At 37.2% G+C, this 26,338-nt stretch overlaps 1 protein-coding gene across 3 annotated transcripts in view; it reads right to left on the bottom strand.

Annotated features, from left to right (window-relative positions):
• The window catches only part of lrp4 (low density lipoprotein receptor-related protein 4), a 409,312-nt gene that overhangs the window by 52,619 nt on the left and 330,355 nt on the right, over positions 1-26,338 (bottom strand). For 2 of the 3 annotated variants that reach the window (XM_028793832.2, XM_051923808.1), the window contains exons 15-24: positions 24,178-24,354; positions 19,891-20,016; positions 19,283-19,491; positions 16,255-16,336; positions 15,603-15,708; positions 10,780-10,981; positions 5,558-5,747; positions 3,078-3,209; positions 1,012-1,152; positions 782-868 (exon numbers count right to left, since the gene is read on the bottom strand). In XM_028793832.2, coding sequence (XP_028649665.2) covers positions 782-868; positions 1,012-1,152; positions 3,078-3,209; positions 5,558-5,747; positions 10,780-10,981; positions 15,603-15,708; positions 16,255-16,336; positions 19,283-19,491; positions 19,891-20,016; positions 24,178-24,354 — 1,452 coding nt within the window. The remainder of the gene's footprint in view (positions 1-781; positions 869-1,011; positions 1,153-3,077; positions 3,210-5,557; positions 5,748-10,779; positions 10,982-15,602; positions 15,709-16,254; positions 16,337-19,282; positions 19,492-19,890; positions 20,017-24,177; positions 24,355-26,338) is intronic. The other variant, XM_028793833.2, reaches the window with a different exon arrangement.

Genomic DNA, 26,338 nt, shown 5'->3' with positions numbered 1-26,338 from the left:
TATAATATCATTGTCAACATGATTTACTCACATGACTCTTTACCAGCAATAACTTTTGTAGATAACCTTGTTCTGCGGTGGGTTGGCACCCTGCCCAGGATTGGTTTCTGCCTTGTGCCCTGTGTTGGCTGGGATTGGCTCCAGCAGACCCCCGTGACCCTGTGTTCGGATTCAGCGGGTTGGAAAATGGATGGATGGATGGATAACCTTGTTTGATCTCTTCTGGTAATTTAATAATTACTTAATACTGAAGTGCCTCTAGAAGTCCTTACTAGTACAATACCTTGTTTAAAGTCCCCTTTCATTGTCCTGATCTTCTCAAAGCACTTTCCGAGTCTTAGCATAAATTAATGTTTATGTGCTGCTTGCTATCCACCATCTCTGTGGCCCACAGTGACGGTGTTCTGGTGTGCTGGATGTCAAGTGCCTTTTCCCCAAACCACCAGCTAATACTCATTTGGTTTCCATATGAATTTGCACATTTTATCTGTGACAGACACACTAAACTCTTGCCTGGTTATACAATTCCAGAAATGTCTACCAAGAACTTGTCATCCTTTATGCGCAGAATGCACAGACGCATATAATTATTGTTTCTTACTGTATATACACACTAAGACACCTCTTCAGAATTCAGTGGTGGTCTTTAACATAAAATCAAAAATGATTCAGACTAACTGATTATTTCAAGAGGACTCCAACAATATTTCCAAATTTGTATTTGTAAATAAAGCTTAAATTTATATCAAAACTCGGTCTTAACAAAGACTACACATCTTACCATTTGTGATGATGTCTTCATATTCTGTGCCATTCAAGTTAGCTCTGCTGACTTTTTTTAAAGTGCTGTCTGACCAGTAAACTTTCCCTATAAATAAATAAGTTCAAGTACACATTAGATTTGTTAATTTTTACATTCCTTTTTAATGTGCGTAAATGTTTGATTTTCAAAAACACATGAATAATAGGTAATACAAAAAAGCAGCCACACACCTTTAAGAAAAACCTTACCTTCCTTTGGATCCACACCAATGGCAATTGTATTCTTCATTGAACCATTGACTGAAAGAACTACATCAGCAAAATATGGGATGTCCAAGGAAACCATACGAATATCAGTTCTTCTGGCAAAAATCAGGAAACTGCTCATGCCTTGAAGAACAATGTAAAGATTAATGGCAGTTAAGGCTAATGATGTTGCATTCTACATTTGGAACATTTGAAACAATGCAGACATTTAAGAAATAAACATCATGCTTGAGTTTCAGTTTTCTAAATGCTTATTTTGCTCATACAACCAGATACAATACTTATTGAAATCACCTGTTTCTATAAATTCTTAAGAAGATTCATAAGCAAGTAATTAGTAAAAGGATAAGTTTGGTATTTTTGAATGTATTTTTTCACAAACATATGCATTTGCTACGTGAAAACTATGTTAAAAAGTTAAGCACTTTCAATAAATTACAAAAAAACCTAGCCTGCACTGGTGTTTTACAATCAAAGGTCTAGGGCACGGAGGAAAAGGTTAAAAACTTACTACATATGTCTATTGATCTGCGCCTTCCATTTTTCTGACGCATGTTTGTGATAACAAAAGTTGAATCCATACTTTTTATTAGGATATCTGGTAGAATTGTTTAAAAAGAATACTACATCAATTCTTTTCTTTTTTTTTTTTTTACATCAATTTTCTAAGTCTGTTTTACGCTGGGCAGATAACTGGAAGCAATTCCAGCAGCAGCTGATGTGAGGCAAGTATGGCAGAAATCGCTGTCTTAATTAAAGAAAGAAACGTATCCTCAACTGGGACAAGCTTGGTAAAATCCTTTTAAAGTCAGTGTATCCGCCGGATTACTATCAGGCAGGAGAAAAGTTTGTCCATCTGCGTCATTTATTACTTTTCAGCTAGTGCTTGAACAGGGAGCATTATTCTACAGCATGATCAGAATGGTTTGAGAAATAAAGGAACAAATGAACCTCTGGTTCATTTGTTCATTTCATAAACTATTGAAGTTACATACAGTATCAATCAATGCATACATGTTACTCCGGTTGGTTTGTTGGTTTACACCCAAATGATATATATGAAATAAAAGTCTACTTTACTATATGCTTATTATTCTTCTATCCATTGGATTTAGCCACCACCCTTGAAATTTCTGTGTATATAACAACTGTCCAATCTTTTTGTTTACAGGACATCTGATCCTTCAGTACATTTGAAATACAGTACTGTATTACATTTTTGTCTATGTTGTTCACTTCACCTTTATCTGGTTTCCTGATATGTTTGAACAGGTTTAATACATGTATTAACCCTTTATGATATTTCATTAAGATGAATGCTATATGACCAATTCTGGATGAGACACAAGTCTAAATCTGCAAGGCTAGCTCACACACATGGTTCCATTAAGTCACACAAGGCTTATTGCCTTAATGGTATTTTATTTGAAGGGGTTAAGAAACCTGGAGTCCCCGAAATTAACTAGGGAGAATAAGGGAAGGACCTGTAATCTCCACATAGCCTTCACTCCATTCTGGTTTAATTTCTGCTGTATCCCTGATATTGCTGGGATAGACTCCAGCCACTCTCAACTTCATAATGGGAAAAAAAGTATAAAAAATTGAATTGACGATGAGTTTATTAATTATAATTATTGGTAATCATTAATGAATTTATTATGGGCTCTAAATGTAAATTAATGCAGACCTTATTATGCAGGTCTGCTGAAATATTTCCAACTATGACGCGGTCAACATCGCATAACAAAAATGAATACGTGTGAAATGGACATTAGAAATTGCAACTGAGTAGTATTTTATCTGATTCATTTCTTTTGGATCTTGACATATTTTCTTTAGTGATAGATGTGTAGCTGAAAAATTACACACTCATTGGTTCTCACCATCTTCTCAATTTTACTTTGTGTTGCAGGGTTTTGCAGGTGAACAGTTTCCCTGTTAAACCATACCTAAGAATGTGCAAATTAAGAAGACACCATTTTTGGCAAGGAAATATTCTAGAGTAACTAGCACAGCATTGTCAACAATGTTCTGTAAAATAGTCTTACCTGATGCACAGGTTTTGCCATCAGACTGGAGATTGATTCCTGTTGGACAGGCACAGCTTGAACCCTTGGGCAGTGGAGCCAGCAGGCATAAGTGACTACAGCCTCCATTATTCACATTGCAAGGCGAATTAACTGTTCAAAAGTATTAAAAGAGAATGTTTGCAGCATGTTGGTGATTTAAGAAAGAAGAAGAATCAAGAACTTCTATAGGGTATGCTCCTTAGAACAACAGGAAAACATCACTGCCAATGAAAATGTATAAGGCCACGTATGAAATCCAGTTGTACATGTTATGCACAATTGACACCATACAATTCTCAGCAAAACCATATCATCCCTACGGCACTGTAAAATGCTGTATGGTTTACCGTGGCTGTTATATTTCTGTGTTCTTGCATGTACACAAGCAAATCGGTGGAAACTTAAGAGGAAGGGCAATTAGGACTGAAGCCACTTCTTTATGCAAACAGCTGTGGGTCTCTAGAACCAACTATTGAGACACGTTGTTGAAGCAAAAACCTCTGGATGAGATATTGGGACATCTTAGCTATTAACTAAGCAAACGAGTTTGCCGGACAGAATGGTCTCCTCTCATTTGTCAAATTTCATATGTTCTTATGTTCAGCCTGGGTTTATTCCCTGGCTCAAGTGTATCTTCCTTTTCATTGTTGTTTTAACATGATTATTTTTCTTTTTTTTTGTTTTTATGCATTTTTGTCGATATTGTTTTATGCACATATTGTTTACTTGTTATGGATTGTGTATATGAACCTGGTGTTTTGTGGGTAGAATCCCAAGATGCAGAGCCACCAACATGTAACTGCTGAGGCACCACCTTCACCCTTTATATTATGGTGGAGAAGAGGAGTCCCTTAAAGATTCATTGAGTTGTTAGAACTGTCATTTGCACTGGATTTCCTGGTTTGTGTGGATTTTTGCTTGTTTTTTGATTCCAATTTGCTAGACTTGTTTGTTTTTGGTTGCCTTTTAAAATTACTGTTCATCTTTTTGACTTTTTCCTTGTTTGGCAGTTGTTGTGCTTCTTGTTTATATAAATAAATCTTTCATTTCTAAAGATTCTTTGTTGACCTTGTATTCTCAAGCCATATGTTTTATGGTTTATCCAATCCCTTATGACATTTTGTGTATTCTGAGTATTGTGAAATTTAAAAATCCTGAGTCCCATTTTGGGCCTGTGAGGGCTTCTGATGCCCGCCTTTTGAGTCAGGTGTCAGGCTGCCTGAGGTGAGACTTAGTTTGGGGTAAGACTCAGTGAGTTCCTGGTTTGGCTTGTGGTATTTGGAGTCCAGCTTACATTATTTTTACCATTTTGTGTTTTGCAAATCACAACAGAGGCCAAGTTTCAGGTGTAAACAATCAATTATAGGAGATATTTTGAAACAGTTCAACCCTCGCCTTTGAATATCCAGTGACTCATCACTATTAACTGGAGTTTATGGTTTTACTCTCCTTTCTTAGCAGACGGCCATATTTTCTGCTGGTGTGGTTTCAGTTTGTATTTCTCAAATTCCACTGGGAACAAAATTTTGGATCTCCTTCTCTATTAATATTAATTTAATTTTATATGTCTGCTTCTGAATTAAACATTGCATGATTTGATATCTTTCTGCTCCTGTTTTGTATGGCTTTGGATAAATATTTTTTACTGCTCTCTTCATTTTCTCACATTTTCTAATAATACAATTATCAGAAGCTTTTATGGAAGTTTGATTAGACCATTTTGGAAAATCATACAGTTATTTGATGACTACAAACAACAGAAGCCTATAATAAGAACTAACATATTTTTTTAAAATTTAACCTATTAACTCACAACTTTCAAGACAATAGTGACTAAGATTGTTGAAAAGCACCTGACTATAAAAAAAACAGTTTTTTGTTTAGTTAAAGTGCAAGGAAGCCACCTAGAATGGTGGTGACAGTAACAAGCTGCTTCAGAATGGAAAAGTGGGGCTATTGTTATCCTCCAAAAAAACTTGTCTTTTTTTTTTTCTTTTTATGCAACACTATCTTTGTCCTGCTGGTGGCAGCAATTACACTTCTACAGCTCCCTCTCAATGGTGGAAGCACATTCCTCCGTCATGATCAGTCCTGTTGAACACAAGTACAACGTGTAGATCTGGAAGGTCTGTATATTATCTCACAGCTTCATTATCAATTTGTCATTTTATGTAAAATTTCTGACAATGTTATTGATATTACATTGATATTACCAGGCCTTAACATGCACTCTATGTTACTTATTTAGATAATGATGATTAATGGATGTAGTGTAATAATAGTTTATGAAAATATTCTTGAAAACAATCAGGTACAGACAGACACAAAACACTATTGACCAAACAGTAACAATTTCATAAAGTATTCACTTACACTTGATACAATAATAAAAATTCACTTTCGCACAAGACTGTTCTTTGTTTCCCTATACCACTGCTCTGTAAATTTTTCATGGCTACCTGGTGGTCTTTGTCGGTGAAACATATGGATGTCCATGAGGTTTTCCAAGTTCTCTCTCAATGTCACTCTTCCCAGACCTGTTAATTTGCTTGCACTCTGGATGCTCTTTGACTGCCAGTCTGTCCAGTAGATTTTATCCTCATGTAAGGTCAATCCGAAAGGATGAGGTAGCTGACTTCCAATCAAAACCTGAAAAATTAAAAGCAACTCTCTAAAATGAACATTCTTGAATGAATTAGCCTGATTGTGTGCATCAGCGTGCCCTGAGATGGATTGGCTTCTTATTCAGGCCTGATTCCTGTCTTCTGCATGATGCTGTTTAGATAACCTTTTAGTTGATCTGCAATGGACTGAAAGGGATTTTAAAAAATGGGTAAAGGTTTTTTTGTAAATTAGGCACACAACAATCTGTATTTTCCTTAAAGATGTGTGCGTTAGGGTAACTGACATTTCCTAACCGGCCCGCTTTGAGTGACTGTACTATGTGTTGAGTGTGACCTGCAAAGGACTGGAACAAAGCTTTGGTGCCTGCCTTGCAGTCAATGCTGCTGGGATAGTCACCAGCTCTCCATAAACCTGAACGAGTAAGCAGGTTAGAAAAGGCGTGGATGGATGAATAGCTATCAGGACAACTACTCTATACATTATAAATTAATCAACAGAATGCAATATTCTATCTAAATAAATAAAAACATAAGCTGTTTGTTTGTTTACTAATCATGCAAAAATGACTAAACAGATTTTCATAACATTTTGCATACACACTGCCATTGGTTCAGTTTATAATATAGTCTATATGGCGTATTTGGTTCAATTTAAAATATAGTCTATATAGCGTAACGGGGAAAGGGTTTGTAATGGGAGGGTGGTAACCCAATAACCAGTATTGATGCAGAGGCTACATTTCCCATCAGGCTGCAGGAGTTTGCTTGTGCTAATGGGAGGATATTGTTACAATGCTGATAAACTTTTCTACTGATCAAAGCCCGATCTCATCTAAAACCATAGGTAAGGCATTTTCTTCTTATCTAATCTAAATAACAATTTCATTGTCTCTTCTATCTAAAATATGTCTTTTTGTCTGATTGTGATTGTGCTTAGAGATGTTGAATCTCCAAAAGACAGTTTTTCCCAATTTCTTTATACTCAGACAATGCTGGGTACATCAGCTAGTTAAACAATAAGAGTAAAAAAATATTGTAATATACAAGAATAATTGACTATGTGTACCACATCATTCGTATCAATTTATTTCCATTTACACACTGACTCATTTGTTTCTTTTAAACATCCAGCCATATAGTGTGTGAGTTTAAATGCCAGACTATTATGGCAGACAAAGTTATGATATTTGGTGGTGTGTCTTAGTAGTGGAGCACAAGATCAGAATAAGTTTTGTCATTAAAATAAGTGACTGGCGTCTAAGTAAGCGAACATACTCAATGATTGAACAGTCCAGAAAATGAGGTAGAATAAATTGTCATCATCCACTCATTGATTTTTTGAGTTCTGGCTTTATATAGAGCCATTAACATTATACAGTGTCCCATGGCACTTTATTGATCAATCAAGATTAAATCAGGGCTAAGCAGCAAAACAGCAGGATAAAACTCAGCACTGAGTGCAAGTCCACTGGAGGGCACATTCATACTCACTGAGACCAGATGAACTTAAAGTTGTCAGGCATGTGAAAGGAACTGAATCTTTAGAGAAAACTCACAACAGATATCACAAGAGCAGACAACCTCCACCCAAACTGAACGATGATCACCAAGGCTGTGAGGTCAACACGACACTGTGGCACTGTCTTTATGTTATATAGCACCATGTACAGTATTGTATTTATGTGTTGATGGATTAAGAACTGATCATATGAAGTTGGGTGGCATGCTGTCACAGCGACAGAGCTCTGGGTTTAAACTCTACCTTTAGCACTATTTGTGGTGAGCTGACCTCATGTCCACATGTGCTTTAGCCCTGATATTCCTGTTTTCTTCCTACATCCTTATGACTCTAAATTGGCCCTTGTGGTTTTGAGTGTGAGTGTGCTTGTGATTGTCCTCTGAGGTGGACTAATGCCCTGCCTACCAGTGTAGACTCAGGTATCCCATAAACTGGATAAGCAGGTTGGAAAATGGCTGGAAGGGCATTTAGATAATATAAGTCGATGTTTCCAGACCAAATCATAAGTGCTATCAGCAGAAAAGACTAAACTACAAAACAGGCAGAACATAATCTTAGACTCAACTTGTTCTCTATTTTTCATAATTTGAAAGACAACTACATAGTTCAGTAAACAAAATCGCTCATTTAAGACATGATTGTAAATCAAAGCCTGCATGCAAATGTTTGATTTATTAAATAAGTAAGCGTAAACCATAGAATTTGACCGTAAGCCTGGCTGAGGAATAATAAATCACACATGACTTCAGGCAACGTAAGCATGCACATTCTTGTGGAATTTACATAAAATCACACCTTGAAGGCATTAAACACAGCAAAGAGAGCCAATGGGAGTGCTCCACTGCGACAGAGAATGAAGTTCAAAGGAAAGCAGACACAGGCAAGAAAGTCAGACATTTAAATCCTCATTAAGCACGTTGAGCCTTCTTAGCACTTGGATATCTTCTAGAATTAAAGCAGTGGTTTAACAACAAATTATTTTCCCTGTGTTTAAGACTTTGTTAATAAAATCCTGACTACATTTGACAAATCTGTTTTTTTCAGGCTATTGAAACGCATATTGTAGCTAGATAGATAGATAGATAGATAGATAGATAGATAGATAGATAGATAGATAGATAGATAGATAGATAGATAGATAGATAGATAGATAGATAGATAGATAGATAGATAGATAGATAGAGACGAGTTTCTAGACTTGTGAAATGTAAATGAAATAATTCAGCTGCTGAAATTTATCCTCCATCTTTTTCACAGAGTCCATCTCCATTGCAAGGTCTTGTGTGAGTCAGTGGTGCCCTTGGTGACAGGCAGGAACTGACCCTTCAAGGGATGTCAACCCATACCAGGGCATATGCACCACACACAGCCCAGTACTGTAGCATCAGATGCAACCTTGGTCAGGCTGCCAGTTTATTGCAATGCACACTCCTACCTCACTCTGTCATATATGGACCTTTCAGAATCACCAATTAGACTAACTTACACCTTTTTGGGAAGTGGGAGGAAACACATGAAGAAACGGAGAACAGGCAGACTCCACTCAGAAACTCACTGTGCTGGAAATGGAAATCAGGTTTCTGATAACAAAGCAGCAGTAACTAAGCACGGTGTGAGTGTGTCTTCCTTGAGGTATGTAAACCAGTCTTTATTGTGTACACCAGCGTTCAAACTGAGCACCAACACAAGGCACTACATAGCACTTGTTCAATTTTGTTCATGTTTTACACATTGCCAGTGGCAATGAGCAAAATAATTTAATTTTTAATAAAAAAGTGAATTCAACATACTTTTCATAATCTTTCAGCAAAAACAAAACTGAAACTGCACCACCAGAGCTCAATAATTTATATTCTGAAAAAAGATACAAGTGGAAGCACCAAATCACCCGGAGCTAAGAGAACATGCACAGGGAGAGTTGTTTTGCTGCCCTCTTCATAAGATAACCATTTTGTTGGAGTCAGTTTCTTCAATAAAAGGCTCACCATGCCATTAAATGGCAACCAACACAAGGTTAGCACTTTGGGTGAACAGGCTGTTTGGCAGCAGTGAGAAAAAATCTAACAATAGGCAGACATTGTTCAACATAATCTATCCATTACTGAACTCACTTAATCCAGGTGAGGTGTGCAGGAGCCAGAGCCTTTTCTGATAGCATTTTAAGTAAAAAAGTTATTCATTCTAAAGTCACGTGGTACCAGAACCCATTCTTACAGCATCAGGCACAAAGCAGGACCCAACCCTGGACGGGAGGCACATTAGCACTTATAGTACTCATAAGGAAGCAAATCACTCTTATCTTTTTTGTTATAAAGATGAGTGCGAAAAGCCAGGGTACACAGAGGTAAACTCATACAGACTTGGGGAGAACATGCATACTTCACATAGACTGTCACAAGACAAAGATTTGAACCCAGGATTTTTGGGCTGTTGAGCAATAAAAATAACCACTGCACTACCCACTATTTTTGAAAGATCTACATTATCAGATGCGTGTTTTGCGACTTTCAACTTAAATTTTCCATCCAAGCTAATGGTATGATATGGCAATTTCAGCACATTCAAGAAAACTCCAATCATATTGTTTATGCCTTTTCAACTAAAGCTTTAAACATCAGTTAAAAGAGACAGTTATTACATTTCTTTAAATAAAGGTACTACTGTATATATAAATAAATGTATCATTATTATTATTATTATTAATATTATTATTTTTATTAAATAAGCATAGTCATCTCTATGGATGTAGGTATTATTGAAAATGAACATATTATATCCACGCTCCAGAACGGACACAACTACTATATGGGCTCATATAACCACAATAACTTTTCACTAATGGCTGTTCATAACTTATCACTCCAGATAAGTTTGTCTGTTTGGGTGCTATGTTTAGATTCGCTTCACTACATTTTGTGATAGACATTCATCCATGAACATGCATGTACGTTTATGATAAAAGCAGAGTGGACAACTGTTAATAAACTTTATCCAATGGCATCCTCTTGTTCCATCATTTTACAACAAGAATTCCTAAAATATTAAGTCAAATGTGCACTGAATATTATGACTGTAAAAAGTGCACCTTTTGTTTTAGTTAAAACATACAAGGTAATTATTTGAATATAACATAAAGACCTGTAAAAATCAAAAAATTGATTTCTCGAGGGAAATTGTAAAATTATTTTTTGGGCACATTCCAAAGAGATTCAATTCTAAATCAGCCCAAAGTGACGAGTGTGGGAGTGTCGATGAGTGTCTCCTATGATGGCTTGGTGTCCACTGGTTGCTACTTTATGCCTGAAGGCTTAGCCCCTAAAAAGTGGAATCAGTAAATTCAATAAAGATGTCGATCGATGGGTAAAGTTCAAAAGTGAATCACATCTAGATAGCACACTAAACCTGAAATCATCACAAGAACAGGCAATGAAATTTACAGCAGTAATGATAAAAGTACCGGTAAATAGAAAGACGATAAGAGCTAATTAATACAAAAAAAGAAAAGCATACAAAAGTGTTATAAACACAACGGCCTTACCTGTCTATCAGTACCATCTAAGTTGGCATACTCAATTGTTTTCATGCCAGCATCAGCCCAATAAAGTCTCTTAGTCTCATAGTCGATAGCCAGTCCATTTGGCCAAGTTAGATTATAAGAGATGATCACAATCCGGTTTGATGCGTCCATTCCTGCTCGTTCAATTTTTGGGCTAACTCCCCAGTCTGTCCAGTACATGTAACTAGAGACAATCAAAAGGCATTAAATGAACACCAGGGTGCTATTACTCAGGCATTCTGCAGTCACACATTTTTCCCCTTATGTGATACACTAACCATCTGTAGTGCTTTATTTTAATTTCAGAACATTTCAAGAAGACAATCTACCACAAATGAAGTTCTTAAAAACACATCTATAGGACCAAGGGTAGAATAGCACAGAGAATGACAATAACATGTAGACTCATTTGATTTCTGAGACCACACACCCCAAGTTCACCACGGGACTCCACACAATGTCAAGCGACATACCCTTAACTGGATTGGCTGCTCTAAACTAGTGTGTCATGTGTGAGTGTGCCCAGTGATAAGGATGTTTCCTCCAAGGCTGAGCCAGGTAGATAGATAGGTTGTGGAGTGGAAAAAGTGGCTTCAGAAAGTACCCTAAGTTCTTGTCTATAAGCCGCGGCTTATCTAAGGAAAAAAGTTGTGAAAATGAAAAAATAGAATATCGGCTTATACATAAGTCCGGTTTATACAGTAATCCCTCCTCCATCGCGGGGGTTGCGTTCCAGAGCCACCCGCGAAATAAGAAAATCCGCGAAGTAGAAACCATATGTTTATATGGTTATTTTTATATTGTCATGCTTGGGTCACAGATTTGCGCAGAAACACAGGAGGTTGTAGAGAGACAGAACGTTATTCAAACACTGCAAACAAACATTTGTCTCTTTTTCAAAGTTTAAACAGTGCTCCATGACAAGACAGAGATGACAGTTCCGTCTCACAATTAAAAGAATGCAAACATATCTTCCTCTTCAAAGGAGTGAAGCAAACAAATCAATATGTCTGTTTGGCTTTTAAGTATACGAAGCACCGCGGCACAAAGCTGTTGAAGGCAGCAGCTCACACCCCCTCCGTCAGGAGCAGACAAAGAGATAGACAGAGACAGAGACAGAGTTTGTTTTTCAGTCAAAAATCAATACGTGCCCTTCGAGCTTTTAAGTATGCGAAGCACTGTGCAGCATGTCATTTCAGGAATCAGCTTTACAAAAGATAGCAACGTGAAGATAATCTTTCAGCATTTTTAGACGAGCGTCCGTATCGTCTAGGTGTACAGACAGCCCCCCTGCTCAATCCCCATACGTCAGGATCACAGATAGTCAGCGCAAGAGTGAGAGAAAAGTAAGCAATCTAGCTTCTCAGCCATCTGCCAATAGCGTCCCTTTTATGAAATCAACTGGGCAAACCAACTGAGGGAGCATGTACCAGAAATTAAAAGACCCATTGTCCGCAGAAATCCGCGAACCAGCAAAAAATCCGCGATATATATTTAAATATGCTTACATATAAAATCACAATTTAAATGACCGCTACGCGCGCGTGTTGACTCGGCGACGCCCAGAGCAGAAAGAACGCGCTCCGGCCGCGCCATGCGGGGAGTGAGAGAGACACCAATATCTCACACTCTCTCCCCCCTTAAAGAAATTAAATGGGTGCGAGTGAGACCACTGACCTCCCTCCCTTCTATTAGTTATAGGTTATAGTACGTTCGGCTTATCCATGAGTCCGGCTTATCTATGATACGATTTTATTTTAAAAATTCGTATGATTTTTGGTCTCCGGCTTATACATGAGTCCGGCTTATAGACAAGAACCTAGGGTACATAGAAAGATAGCTGCATTTAGCCATTTCCAATCCATTTAGTGTTACATTTTAGTCTAATGAAGGATTAGAGCTTTATATGAATGTACAACACTGTTTTTTTCCCATCAGTTTTGTCTTTCTATATCTAGTGACAGTTTCATCTTGTTTTTGACTTCCATGGTTGAAGGAATTAAAGGAAATAAAATTGAGGAATGTCCCTATCATAGATATAAGAATTAGTTTAATGATTTTATATAGTTTTCATTAATGGTGTCAAACATATAAGTAGGGTTGTGCAGTATAAAGGTACTGGAAAATTACCAAAAAAGCATATTTTAAAATGGTATGGTACCAGCATTTCAGGATTTTCAGTATTGGATGTAAACAGCAGCATTCAATGCAACCCCCCAAACCCCCCATATTTCAACATGTGACAGTGTAGATGGAGAAAAACATGGTTAGGTATGCTGGAGACTTCATGAAACAACTTTACAAAGGACAACCTCCTCTTATTGCTTTGAAGCACACTTTATGCTATCAAGAGGGAAGTCACACATAGCGAACCTACGTGGCACACAATTAATAACGTCACCAGGGAGGCTGGAATAAGATGGAGGGGTGGCTGTTGAGTTATTTGCTATTTGATTCAGGACCATTTTGGTACCGGTACTGAGGTATGAAAGCTGGTATCAATACTGAAGTCAAAATTTTAGTACTGATCCAACACTACACACAAGACAGGTGAGTACCTTACAGAAATTGGTTTGATAGGACACTGGGAAGAAAGAAAGAGGGGCTGCACTAACTATGCTAACATTTCTCTTCCCATCCTTAGGCAACTAATGACATCATTTATACTCCTTCCAGACTTCATCTATCCCAGTTCCTTCATTATAAAGCCTTGAAGTCGGGCTTCATTGCCCAATGTCTGCCCTAGAGAAAATGACTCTGAAGTTCAAGGGGCTTTTGAATACAGAAATGCCCTCTCAATTTTGTTGCAAGCAGGTGCATTCCAGGACTTGAGGACATGTCCTACTCTAACAGACTCAGAGAATTAAATTGGTTTAGCCTTGAGTAGAGGAAGCTACATGGGAACCTAATTCAGGTCTTCAAAATTCACCAAGGCATTGATAAAGTAAATTAAGAAGAATTCTATCAACTTAACAGTGAGTTACATACTCAAAGACATCAGTGCAAATTTAGGGGAAATACATTTTAGACTGAAGCCAAGATGCACTTCTTTACTCAAAGAGAGGAATCTAGTGCAGACTACGAGCCATGTAGTTGAAGCAGAAACTTTGACAACCTCTAAGAAGAATCTGGATGAGATATTAGGACAGTTTGTTGTTAGCTAAAAAAACAAGCTTCATTGACTCTTGTGAAGGATGGCCGGCCAAATATTCCGGTCCACACCCCCAGGCCGCTAGATGGAGTCCTCCCGGCAGCATGGAAGGTCCCCAAATTCCAGCAGGGCATTATGGACAATATAGTTTTTATAAACAACCCTGCTGGATACCATGGGGACCACCAGGAGCCGCTGTAGGGAGGCTTGCAGAGTGCTACTTGCCCTATAACCCAGAAGTACGTCATGATCACATGACCGGAAGAAACAATGTGCTTCCGGGTTGAAGAAAAGGACTTTTAATCTGACCCGGAAGTGATAAGGAATCATGGACTGTAGGATTGGAACCACTTCCGGGTCGGGGAATGTAAAAGGACCATGGGAAAGCCCAGCGTCTGGGAGTGGAGGATAGAGTATTGTTTATTATTGATTATTGTTTATTAGAGTAGTGTGGAGTAGTGGTGCTTTGTGCACATTTATTATTATAATAAACCATTATTTGGACTTTTATCTGGTGTCTGACGTCTGGTCTGAGGGTTCAAGGGGACACGGAGACCCTTTAAACTGTCACACTCTGTTTGTGTGTCAAATTTCTGATGTTCTTAATGTTCTTCTCTATTTTTTTACATTTTTTTAATACTTTATTAAATGGGGATTCCCAGGCTGGGACCCCAACTTTTTCTCACATTCAGTCTGATTTTTTTACAATGCATCTAAACTCCAAATTGGTTGGATTAGAAAAAGAAAAAAACAAATCTTTTCCTGCTATACTGAAACAAAACTTGTCCTCTTCAGTATTAATTTGAAAGCTAAAGATTTAAGTTGAAAGTTAATAAAGTAGTGACATTTAGAAAAAAATATTTCTTTTGTTAAAAGATATGCTTCATTTTAACTAATATAATCTGATTTACTATTTCCATTCCTGCATCAAAATTGCAACAAATGTTGTTCTAATCTAGTTTTAATAGTAATTTAAAAACCTGTGTGTACTTTTACTTTGTACAAATCAATTAAGATAGCCTTTGTCTATTTTCTCTACTTTTACTGTAGTTTTTTTTTACCCAAAAATATAGTTGAGTTGTGAAGATCGTAGTTATTTTGTTGTGAACCGTCATACTGAATACACAGCAATACAATTTACAGACATGTAATGGTACAAAATCAGAGTTTTTTTTAATTAAATTGATAATTATTTAGATAATCACGAGAATTCATAATTTATTTAATACAGCTCAAATCACCTCCATTAGTGCTGGGACAGTAAAGGCAAATTTGCTGCTTTGGCGGTGCAAACACACACAAAATTCAGGTTTGAGATGGCACACATTGTGCCAGTTTTCATGTCCACATACAGTATACTGTGAAAGAGTGTCCAGACAGAAGAACAGTTACTGTGTACACCAGTGTGGGAAAGCAGGACAGATGCCCTTTTACCTGTGCTGGGTACTCTGAAAGGGCAAAAGGCAGTCATAGCATTAAACTGGCACGAAAAGCAATTCTAGGACTGTCAGTATGGGCTAGACTTTTAAGAGATCAGCATCTGCAGAGCTATACATTCAGTCTTGAGACACCTTGGTGTTATTATTATTATTATTATGCTGTTAGCAACATGTGACCGGCTGGGAAACCCTCTACAACTACAAAGTATATTTACCCTCCGATGGGATCCACTACGATATCCCTGGGCCTGTCCAGGTTTTCCCAAATGAGAACCGTCCTCATGCTGCCATCACCATTGGAAACTTCAATCCTGTCAGTACCTAAACACACAATATTATAGTCAAATCTATGAACTTAGAAAAGCACTATGAGCCTACACTCGGTGAAGAGTGCCATAAAAAAAATCAACTGAATGGCACTGAACTGAAAAACCATAGTAAACATTGAAAAGAGAATATGATCAGCAGCTAAGAAGACAGCTCCGTTGCTTCACTTACCCTACATCACAGTTATAGGAATACAACTGAAAACCTCACCCCTCACCCCAAGTAAAAAATATAAACCTCAAATAAAAAAAAGTGAATCTGGCCCAGCAGAAACGTACACATAAGTAGGAGTTCAAGTATCCTTTTCATGTTGTCTCTCTTATATGTCAAGTAGTTTTAATAATGTCAGGATATGCAGTTTTAGTATCATCTTGATCAAAGTTTACATAGGAGTATGAACTTCCTTACATAAAATACTGTTCTGTTACCACACTTATAATTACCAATAAAGACCTGCTGTTAAACTTCAAAGAGTGCTTTCTATTATAATGTATGGTTTTCAGAATCCTTTGCCTTGATGTATACAAGTGTTTAACATACCTGCGTCGGTCCAGTAAAGTTTACTGGTCACCCAGTCTATAGCAAGTCCAGCTGGGCTCTCAAGGTTGGTGTCCACAATAGTCTGAAATAAAATGGGAGAACTGAAAGTAACAAAGAGCAACTTCGGTGATTTCTTTTGTTGGTGATTTCTATACCAAATGCACTGACAAGCTGACTGTCTCTCCTTGTCATATACTGTATGATTTTAATTCATTTCCTCTACTAATTTTGCTTTTGGCCAGTAGAAGACATAACTGGAACAGTTTAGAGTAAAGGAATTTACAGCCTAGAGGCTTTTGCATGTAATGGAAAATAAAGGCAATTATGCATCCATTGACATTAAACAGGAACACCTGGATGCTGAAGAATCCCTTTGGTTAGCGGGTTGCCCAATAAGAATGCAATATTTAACAGAAGAAAAGAGGCACCTATTTTGCAGAAATATTATTTTAATCTTGGAAAAATTACAATAATCTCTCTCTAGGCTGAAGATTGTGCTTTCTTTTGTTTCGATCGGCGTACCCAACTCCAATCCTAGAGAGCCACAATGGCTGCAGAATTCCATTCTAACCATTTTCTTAATTAGTGACCAGTTTTTGATGCTAATTAACTTCATTAAATTGATTTGCTATTTAAGACTCAGACCCTTTAAATCAGGGCTGAGCAACATCGGTCTTGGAGGGCCGCAGTGGCTGCAGATTTTCATTTGAACCCAAATGCTTCATGAGAAATCATTCAGTGCTGATGAAGCACTTATTGCTCAAGTAACATTGTTCTGCTTCAATTTAGTTGTCTTGCTGGTTAAGACTTTGAACCCTTAATGGCTTATTTTAGTCTTAAACAGCTACATTCACTGTTTTTAATTGCTCTATATTAGCATTAAGATGCAAATGACAAAGGAACCAGCAGTTCTCTGTATAGCTTGTTTCCACTTACACCTGTGTGTATTCATTTTGTGTAACAAAATACTTTAAAGGACCCCGAAGAGAAAAAAAGTTAAAGACCTACAATTACTCATATGTCTTAGGCTTCAAATCATTTGAAAGATATCATTAGAATGGAAAAAAAATCCACAATTTAAGAATGACCTGACATTGCAGAATTAAAACACTAACAAGTCATGATATTAATAAGATTGGTTATTGTCAAGAATTGTTTTCTAATTAAGCAACTTGGTTAGAATAAAAAACCTGCAACCACTGTGGCCTTCCAAGACCGACGTTGATCGTCCTTGGTTTAGACAGTACAGTTTAGATATACCACCAAAGGTAAGAGAGGCAGGAATCTGGATTTTCATTTATGCCACCAGTGACATTGTACACGATATATATGAAATTTGTGACCGTAAATTTGAATAATAAAATTTATTAGCCACTGTCTGTGTAGAAAATAACTCTTTTCTCTTAAAGCCATGTTAAATTACACACATTTTTCAGTGATTATCAGCTGTAGACTTCATTTGTATAATCTTGCAGAGTTGTGCGCATTCCCGTGACCTCCCAGTCATATGGTGTGACATACCCAGCGACTCCCCCCAACAAAATCAACAGGTTTGATTTTTGTCTTAAGTTGTACGGGTGAGCTTGTGTGTGTGTGAGATCTGACCACGAATGAATGCTCACCCAGACAATATTATGTGCATGATGCAGCTACTAGAAATAAGATAATTTGGACGTCACAAACAGAAGAGAGGCTCATCTATCTGAGGTCTCGTGTTTTACTTACCACAACAGAAAGAAAAACATTTTTAAAAAGTGCAGACATTGCGGCTGATCTTGCTGTACTTGCACCAGCTCTATCAGGCAGCACGCTATTTACTGTCAAGTGAAGGGGTGAGCTTGCAATACTTTGGAAATGTGAAATTGTGCTGCAAAGTTGTCATGCAGTCATCTAACGTAACATACCCTGTGATTTCTAGTCACGTAAACTGACATCCTCAGGTGGCAAGATCAGCAACTGCAGTCGTAATGTGACAACAACTAGACTAGAATTTGTGTAAAGTGACATTGGCATTTTGGTTTGGCAGCATGAAACATTCATTTTTGAGGTAACAAATGCCATAAGAGATGTTTGGTTTAGCATCAGAAACTGTATGGACAGAACTGCAAACTACAAAGCCGTATCCTAAGGACTATCTAAGCTTCTACATAAATAGGCAAATTTGTAAATTATTAAAAGAATAAGAAAAAAATAATTTTTATGAATGGCTCTGGGAGAATAGAGTCTGCTAGTTGTAGTCAAACTTTGCAATTCGTTGTTGTACAAATTCAACAGTGAATATATCCATAGACATCATAGGCCACCTTAGCAGTAAGGATGGCACTGCCATCTCACAGCGCCTAGACTCCAGTTTGATTCCATGTTGGGAAGCTCTCTGAGTGGGATTTATGTGTTCACAATGTGTTTATGGTGATATGGATCTCATGGGTCAATTGGTTAACTCTAAAGTTACCTGTATGAGTGTACATTCAGTGTGCATAAGTGTTTATTACAATGGCCTGTTATTCCATCCTAGGCTGGCACTAACCTTGCTTGGCTCCCATCAACCCAGTAATGACAGAAACACTTGCAAGTGGGTGTGCTTGAATATGTCCTGCAATAAACTGGTGTCCCATCCAAGGTTGGTTCCTGCCTTTCACACAATGATGCACTTAAATTAGCAAAATTGGAAAAGAGGTGAATGAATTGACCACTAAAATATCTTTTTAACTAGCAAGTAATTCAGATTTTACCTTAAGCAAATAATTAGCCATCCCGGCACTTAGCTATTCTCATTTATACACATTACAATGACTGTTAATACAAGAATTGTAGCACAACATTCAGCGAAAGATACTTAAGTACAAACAAAACTGAATCAAGTAGAAGCAACGATGAATAGATTGATGGGTGAGTGGTTTCACCGAGCCAACATATTTTCCAAGATATAAACAAGCAAATAAAAATGTTACATTTTTGGGAAAAGTAGCTAAAAGGGTTTGATATATTTTTCAACAGACACGAAACAAAAAAGGACTAATGTGTTTACCTGCTGTCTTGAACCATCCCATTTAGCTCTATTAATAGAGTCAGTGGTGACATCTGTCCAGTAGATATATTCGTCCTTAGAATCCCAGTCCAGGGCCACCGCACTGCGCACTTCAGACAGTGGAATGACATCATCTGACTTGTCCTCAGTGTCAAAGCTGATCCGACGGATGTCCGTCCTTCGGGCAAAAAGCAGGAACTTGTCAAGACCTGATCAAAGGCCAAAGGTCTCTTGTCATTCTTCTATGTTTCACAAAAAAAAATCAAAAACACAAAACACTTTTCCCACCCCAATTTAGTAATTTTTGCACTGCACCCCCATTGGTTATTTTCTTTCCCCCACAAATTTAATAGTAAACTAAAGGATTCTGACTTTTCTTGTACATACAATTTAGTTAACATATTTAAATTACAAAGCATATTGTATTTACTTGTATCTATGGATCCATATTAAAGGCCACTGTGTATTGCTCCAATCTTTGTAATTAAATGTGATAAACAGAAAATCTGGCTGGAAAATAGATCCCTGAGGTGTTTCAAGAAACATATATATAAGCAATGTGTACAAAAACTGTACACATGCTGGTCAGGAAGCAGGACTCTACTTACTCTGGGCACATCTGAAGCTGTCAAGCCTCTTGAAGCCAGTGGGACAGGCGCATGTGAATGTCTTGTTGCTGGGTAAGCAAAGGTGGCTGCAGCCACCATTATTGCTGCCACAGCGGTTGCGACCTACTAAAACAAAAGACAGAAAAGAGAAAGACCATAAAAACTGTCTGTGCCTAAACAAGAAGCATTTTAGTGTATCTCACAAAATAATCATTAGGGTAGCTTGGTAAGTATTTGCTTTGAGGATCTTGGGTTTATGGCCATCCTCTCTGTTTGTAACAGGGATAAGCGGGGCCTTGGCCGATTCCTTGCCAGTGATAATAAATATGACTATATTATAAAGAAACTCAGCCATTTATCCCCTTTCTTGGCTGACTTTTTACTTTACAATGTTGTAAAGAGCTGGAGGTTGTACAGGTAGCATTGAGCACTGAACCAAGTCACACTAGGGTTGTCTACTACCCTAACCTACATAATTTTGGAAGTCTGGGAGCAAATAACAGTATGCACACCAAAGCAAACATAAGGAGAATGTGCAAACTCCACACAGTAAGTGACTGGCCCGAAAATTAAACCCATACTCCACTCTTATAAATAATGGTTCTGTAATGGCATTTTATGGTTCTTTACTGGGTTGTTTGGTTTCTTGTAGGATTATTGCTTGACAAAGCACCGTTTCATTCTTTGAAGTTGGTTCTTGTAGAGAAAACTGAAATCTGTAATGTATAGTAGACTAAACAGCAGGGCGCTAACAGAATAAGAAAAACTGGACTTCACCTGTATGATTGTATGCAGCAGGACTGCTTTTAAAATCAGGACCCATTGGTATTTCACAGATATGTTACCCTTCATGGTTATTTACTGTAGGAGCCGGTTAAAGATCTAAATAAACAAAAGGTTCTTTCTTGAACCTTCATGTTCCAGAAAGACCTTCAGGTCTTATGGGTTCTCAAAAATGGCTCCCCTATGGCATCACTGTGAAGAACCACTCTGGCACCTTTATTTTTAAGAGTGTTCTTAAGATATAAAATAGCATGGATTATTACTGACGGATATGCAGAGACATTCACACACTCACTGCTGAAATGATGTGCTTATAAAGCTTTTTATTACTTTTCAGTGTGATGTTAAAAGTTTTCTTCCTTTCAGAGATTTCGGCTGACACAAACTTTTTGAAATTCCTTTTATGTACACTACTGCTAATTTAGACAGGGGTGCCGGTACTGTGCACAGAGGTAAATGAAGACTACATAAAAAGTTCAAAAGTTAAACCTTTCATAATTATGAATGTTTTTCAAAAGCACACATCTTTAGAAATGAGCTTTAGCTTGGAAGATGCTGCCACTTTGGAAGCACTTGTAAAGATTAAATTATTTCAAAATATGAAAAAAATATTAATATAAGTATCTGATTTAGAGTTCCAAACATTCTCTGCAACAGAGAAAGACACGTTCCACAAACTGCGAACACACCATCTTCGAACTCCAGAACATTAATAGTTATAGCACTCTCAATACATTTTTATAACCAGCTTTGCATATCAAAAACTAAATTAGGTAAAATGGACTTTATTTATAATTAAATTCATTACTACAATATACAATATCAAGACACATCAATTAATCTCCACAGTATACGTACTAATGCACGTTCATTGTAGTGGTCCACTGAAAATGCACATAACTTTTGACTGTGCTTAGGTTATATACTGTATATTATGCAACACTGAGCAACAATTAATTTATTTCTAACCTCATTACACATTTCCAAAGATCTAAAGTTCACAAAAAAATCCTCTGAAAATTTTTTTCAGAATAAACAAAATATACACTTTCAAGTACAATATAAAAAGTATGTGACACATGTCGAGTTGCACCCCACCTTTTTAGGTCAGCTAATCACTACACCTAATTAAGGAAAGGCAGAAACCATACTTTGAACAACTGTTACATGAGGAAAATCCAAGGGTAATATTCAAAGATGTAGTACCAAATGATGGTGTAACAACAGGGATACTGTAAGTAAGGAAGAAGTCAAACAGACATTGGAAAGAATGAAGAACGAGAAGGCAACTGGACTACATGGAAAAAAGAATGGAACAGTCCTCAGGAGGAAGGAATACATTTGTTATGAGAGCGGATGTCAAAGATCTTTTGTGAAGAAAAAAATGCCAGATCAGTGGAGAAATAGTAAGATTGTGCCTATAGATAAGGAGAAGAGAGGCATCCAAGATTACAAAATTATAGGGGTATAAAGCTGATGTTTCATACAATGAAAATATGGGAAATAATAATTGGATAAAAGGCTGAGAAAAAAGTCAACAATAAGGGAAAAACATATAGGATATGTGCTAGCAAAAGGTACAACAGATATAATTATTTTGTCTTGAGACAGATTATGGAAAAATATAGAAAGAAACTGAAAGGACTGCACATGGTATTTATAGATTTATATAAGGAATATGGTACAGTTCCGTGGCAGGAAATGTGCGGATGTACGTATGAGAGAGAAGGGAGAAGTATATAAGAATAGTTAAGGTTATGTATAAGGACGCCTACACACAAGTGAGAAGTAGTATAGGAATAACAGATGGATTTGCAGTTAAGGTTGGGTTACATCAAAGATCATCATTAAGCCCATATCTTTTCACTCTAGTTATGGATGTTATTCCTAGGGGAATAGAAGATCAGGCCCCATGATGCATGCTTTTTGCAGAAGACACTGTGCAATGTGATACCATTAAGAATATTGTGGAAAGAAAACTGGGATAGTGGAGAAGAGCTATGGAGGACAGAGGCCTTGAGATTAAAAGGAAAAAAAGCAGAATATCTAAGATATAAGGGAAAAGAACAAGATGGACAAGTTATCCTCCAGGAAAAAGCCTTAAAAGGGTGGAAAAGTTAAAAACGTCTCAGATTTACCATAACAGATGATGGAAAGTTAGACCTAGAAATAAACTATAGAATAAAATCGGGATGGAAAAACTGCAAAAAGGTACCAGGAGTGACAAGAGTGCAAGAGTGAAGGAAAAGGTGTATAAAATAGTGGTCAGACCAACATTGTTGTATGGAACAGAAACCTGAGGAGTTAAAAAGGAAACAGGATGCTACAGAAATGATGATGTTGAGAAGAATATGTGGAGTAACAAAGCTTGACAACATCAGGAATGGGAGAATCAGAGGTACAGTTAAAGTTGGGGAAATCTCAAGGAAAATAAATAAGTAATAGAAGATTAAAGTGGTATAGGCATGTCATGATAAGGGTGGGAATCATTGAGGGGAGAGGAATCATGGATATGGAGGAGGAGGAGGAAGATATGGATATGGAGGAGAAGAGGCTTGGCCAAAGAGAAAGTGGAAGGACTGTGTGAAAGGGGATATAGTAAGTGAGATATGGGTATCAGGCGCGGAAGTATTCAACAGTCTGGAGAGGAGGAGGCTGTTCCAATAAAGTGACCCCACAGGAAAGCAGAAAAAGCTTCAGAAGAAAAAGAAGAATTCCTATACACAACACTCCGGGTGTTAAAATTTTCAAAGATCACAGCGTCGTCTAAATGTGGTGGAACTACTCAATATGCATGTCATTTGCAAAACTCTCCTACTCATGCCAAGCATGAAGTATAAATCACAGTAAATACAGTATACTATTTCATGTTTTTTTTATCATTTTATGCTCCTGTGTACTATGTAAAACTCTAATTGCACCCATATACTAAGTGAAGAACATTTCTGTACACCTTGTGTCTGGTACTCAGTCAGTACAAGTATTGTGACAGAAATGTAAATCTCCAGTCTTTTTACAGCTAGGATGGCTAAGGATAAGTGACTGTGCCAGGACAGGCAGCTTTTTGCTAAGTATTAATGTACTAAAAAGGCATTATAAATTTGGGAAGCTCTTCCCTTTTGGGTACAATACAATTCAGGTCATTAGCGAAAAAGGCCCACTTACTGTAGACTACACTATATACTTTTAGCTAAGCATGGACATCAAGTGAATTCAGCAGGGCAAGCTGGGTTCATCGACACTGGCTGAGGCCAAAATTTAAATGAAAAACTCAGTTATGTTTTTTATTCAGTCAAGTGGGACAGGATGTTCTATTCACCCCAGTGGAAACTTGACAAACTGGAAAGGAATTCATTAAAAATCAACCATGGCAGTGACAGCTGTCTAAACTGCTAAAATAATATTTGTTCTGCTTTCTTTTTGTGAGAGAAGACATGGAGAAACATTACAACCAAGTGACAGCATAGCTTCTGTATGTGTCAGAAGGATGCCACATATTTTTACCTGCTGGCTGCCGTTGTGGGTGCAGAGTATGGATGTCCATTGGGAAATGTAGCTTGTTGCGGATTATCTCCTGGTTCTTGCCTGTGAATTTGTTGGCACTGTTGATGCTTTTTGTGTGCCAGTCTGTCCAATACAAGCTGTCTTCAAACACTGTGATAGCAAATGGGTGAGGTAACCCTGAAACAAAAAAAATAAAAATCTTAATATTTAGCATTCCTTTTACTAAAGTGTCTGACATTTGGAAAACAACGCGTCAAAATGGGTTGGGTATTTTTAATCTGCTTCAAAACATTTATATTCTACAAATTCTAAATCTGCAAGCAGAAACATTCATTGGCTGGCGCCTCGAGCCTCACAATAACAACCATTACAGAACGTCAAATCACACTCAGAAGCCTCTTTATTTGGCACACCTGGAGGAATTTTTGAGATGATCACTTGTACTACATTCAAAGTCACAGATTTCACATCTTGTATATTCTAATGTGTTGTAGAACATTATGTTGAAAACATCTGCATGTCACATATGTTGAGTTGCTGCATCCACGATTGGATGTTCGAAAAAGCAAGCTATTTACTTTAATGGCCAGGTGTACCCAATGAAGTCACCACTGAGTGCATATACTGTAATAGCAATCAAAACATCAATACAATACGAAAACTGAGGTCAAGTACCTGGAAACTTGCTGCCAATAAATTAGGAACAATAATCAAACTTCTAAAAATGTAACATATACTAGTTGACTGTTACGATCTTTCCTTTTGACAGCTACTAATATAATTCTGCACATTTTTATAGCATTCTATTCAGGCTTTATAACCATTGTTTATTTTTATCATTAGGGTAATGACATCATTGCACTGCAGTCTTAAACTGGACTTTCACCATGGGCACTGCCATGTTGCACTTTTTTTTCCCCAACACTGTCTGTTGCTACCACATGATCTGCAGCATTGCAATGTGAGATGTCATCATGTGATGCTATCATGGTAATGTAAGTATTTAAGCATTTGGATATTTTTATAGATTTCTTATGGCTAAGAATCTGAAATTATAGTTTTGGTTTTGACCTCTCTCGGTTTCTTTTTTGATTAAAGGTGCCTGAAACTGCTGGATTTGTCTCCAGCTGTCCCATGACCATGCCCTGATAAGCAGGTTCGGAAGATGGATGGATGAATAGATAGTTTTAGGATTAGGTTTTGGTCTTAATTAATTAGATATTTTGACTGTCTCTCTGACAATGAGTTTTGCCTGCTTCTTTTTGATTGTTCATTTCTTGGTCAATGACTCTTTTAAAGTATTCACCTTTTCTAACACTGATGATAGATAGATAGATAGATAGATAGATAGATAGATAGATAGATAGATAGATAGATAGATAGATAGATAGATAGATAGATAGATAGATAGATAGATAGATAGATGCAAAGCAAGGAAATCCACTGATTGCATATTGCGTTGCTCCAAGTACTGTGAGACTGCCAAATGCAAGTTTTGGTTAAACTTACTGTTTTTTCTATATATTTATAAGATGAAATGAGGTGAGAAGTCAGTGTGATGACAAATTTAGGCAACAAAGTTATCTTTGAAGTTTCCCACTTTGAAGAGTGTTCATGTGACATTTCCTAATGTGAAGCATGCATGCAACATTAGTCCCATATGAGCAGACCATTAGGTTTCACTGAACTCATTAGGCTGAAAACAAACAGAAAGGATGATGAGACACCCTGCTCCATTATACACCTGAACTTGAAGAATTTCTTAAATCTTGTTCCATTGTTGATTTCTTATTTTTCATTTTTGAATCATTTATACAATAATACAATAGAACCTCAAATTATGCAAGGGACACACTCCATTGCTTCACTTATAGTACAAATTCGCATATAGTGAAGTGCTCTCAGAGAACCCCTCACATTACCACTGAAATAACAGCAAGCATGCTTTAACCAGTATGTATTAATACTTATGTTAATGTGTGTCAAACGCTTTAAATGCAACTCATCCATGTACAGTAATGTTATTTTCCACTGACTCAGGCTCATTAAGTTACAGCTGTTCAGCACTTCAGTAGATACAGGCAGCAAGTAAGACTGAGAAATTATATGTACGCGTGGTCTGATGAAGCAAAAGGACCGCGTCTCACACTTCTGTGCACCA

Source organism: Erpetoichthys calabaricus, chromosome 2 (assembly GCF_900747795.2).
Source record: "Erpetoichthys calabaricus chromosome 2, fErpCal1.3, whole genome shotgun sequence".
Classification (NCBI taxonomy): Eukaryota; Metazoa; Chordata; class Cladistia; order Polypteriformes; family Polypteridae; genus Erpetoichthys; species Erpetoichthys calabaricus.
This window is presented reverse-complemented; position numbering and strand designations above follow the sequence as displayed.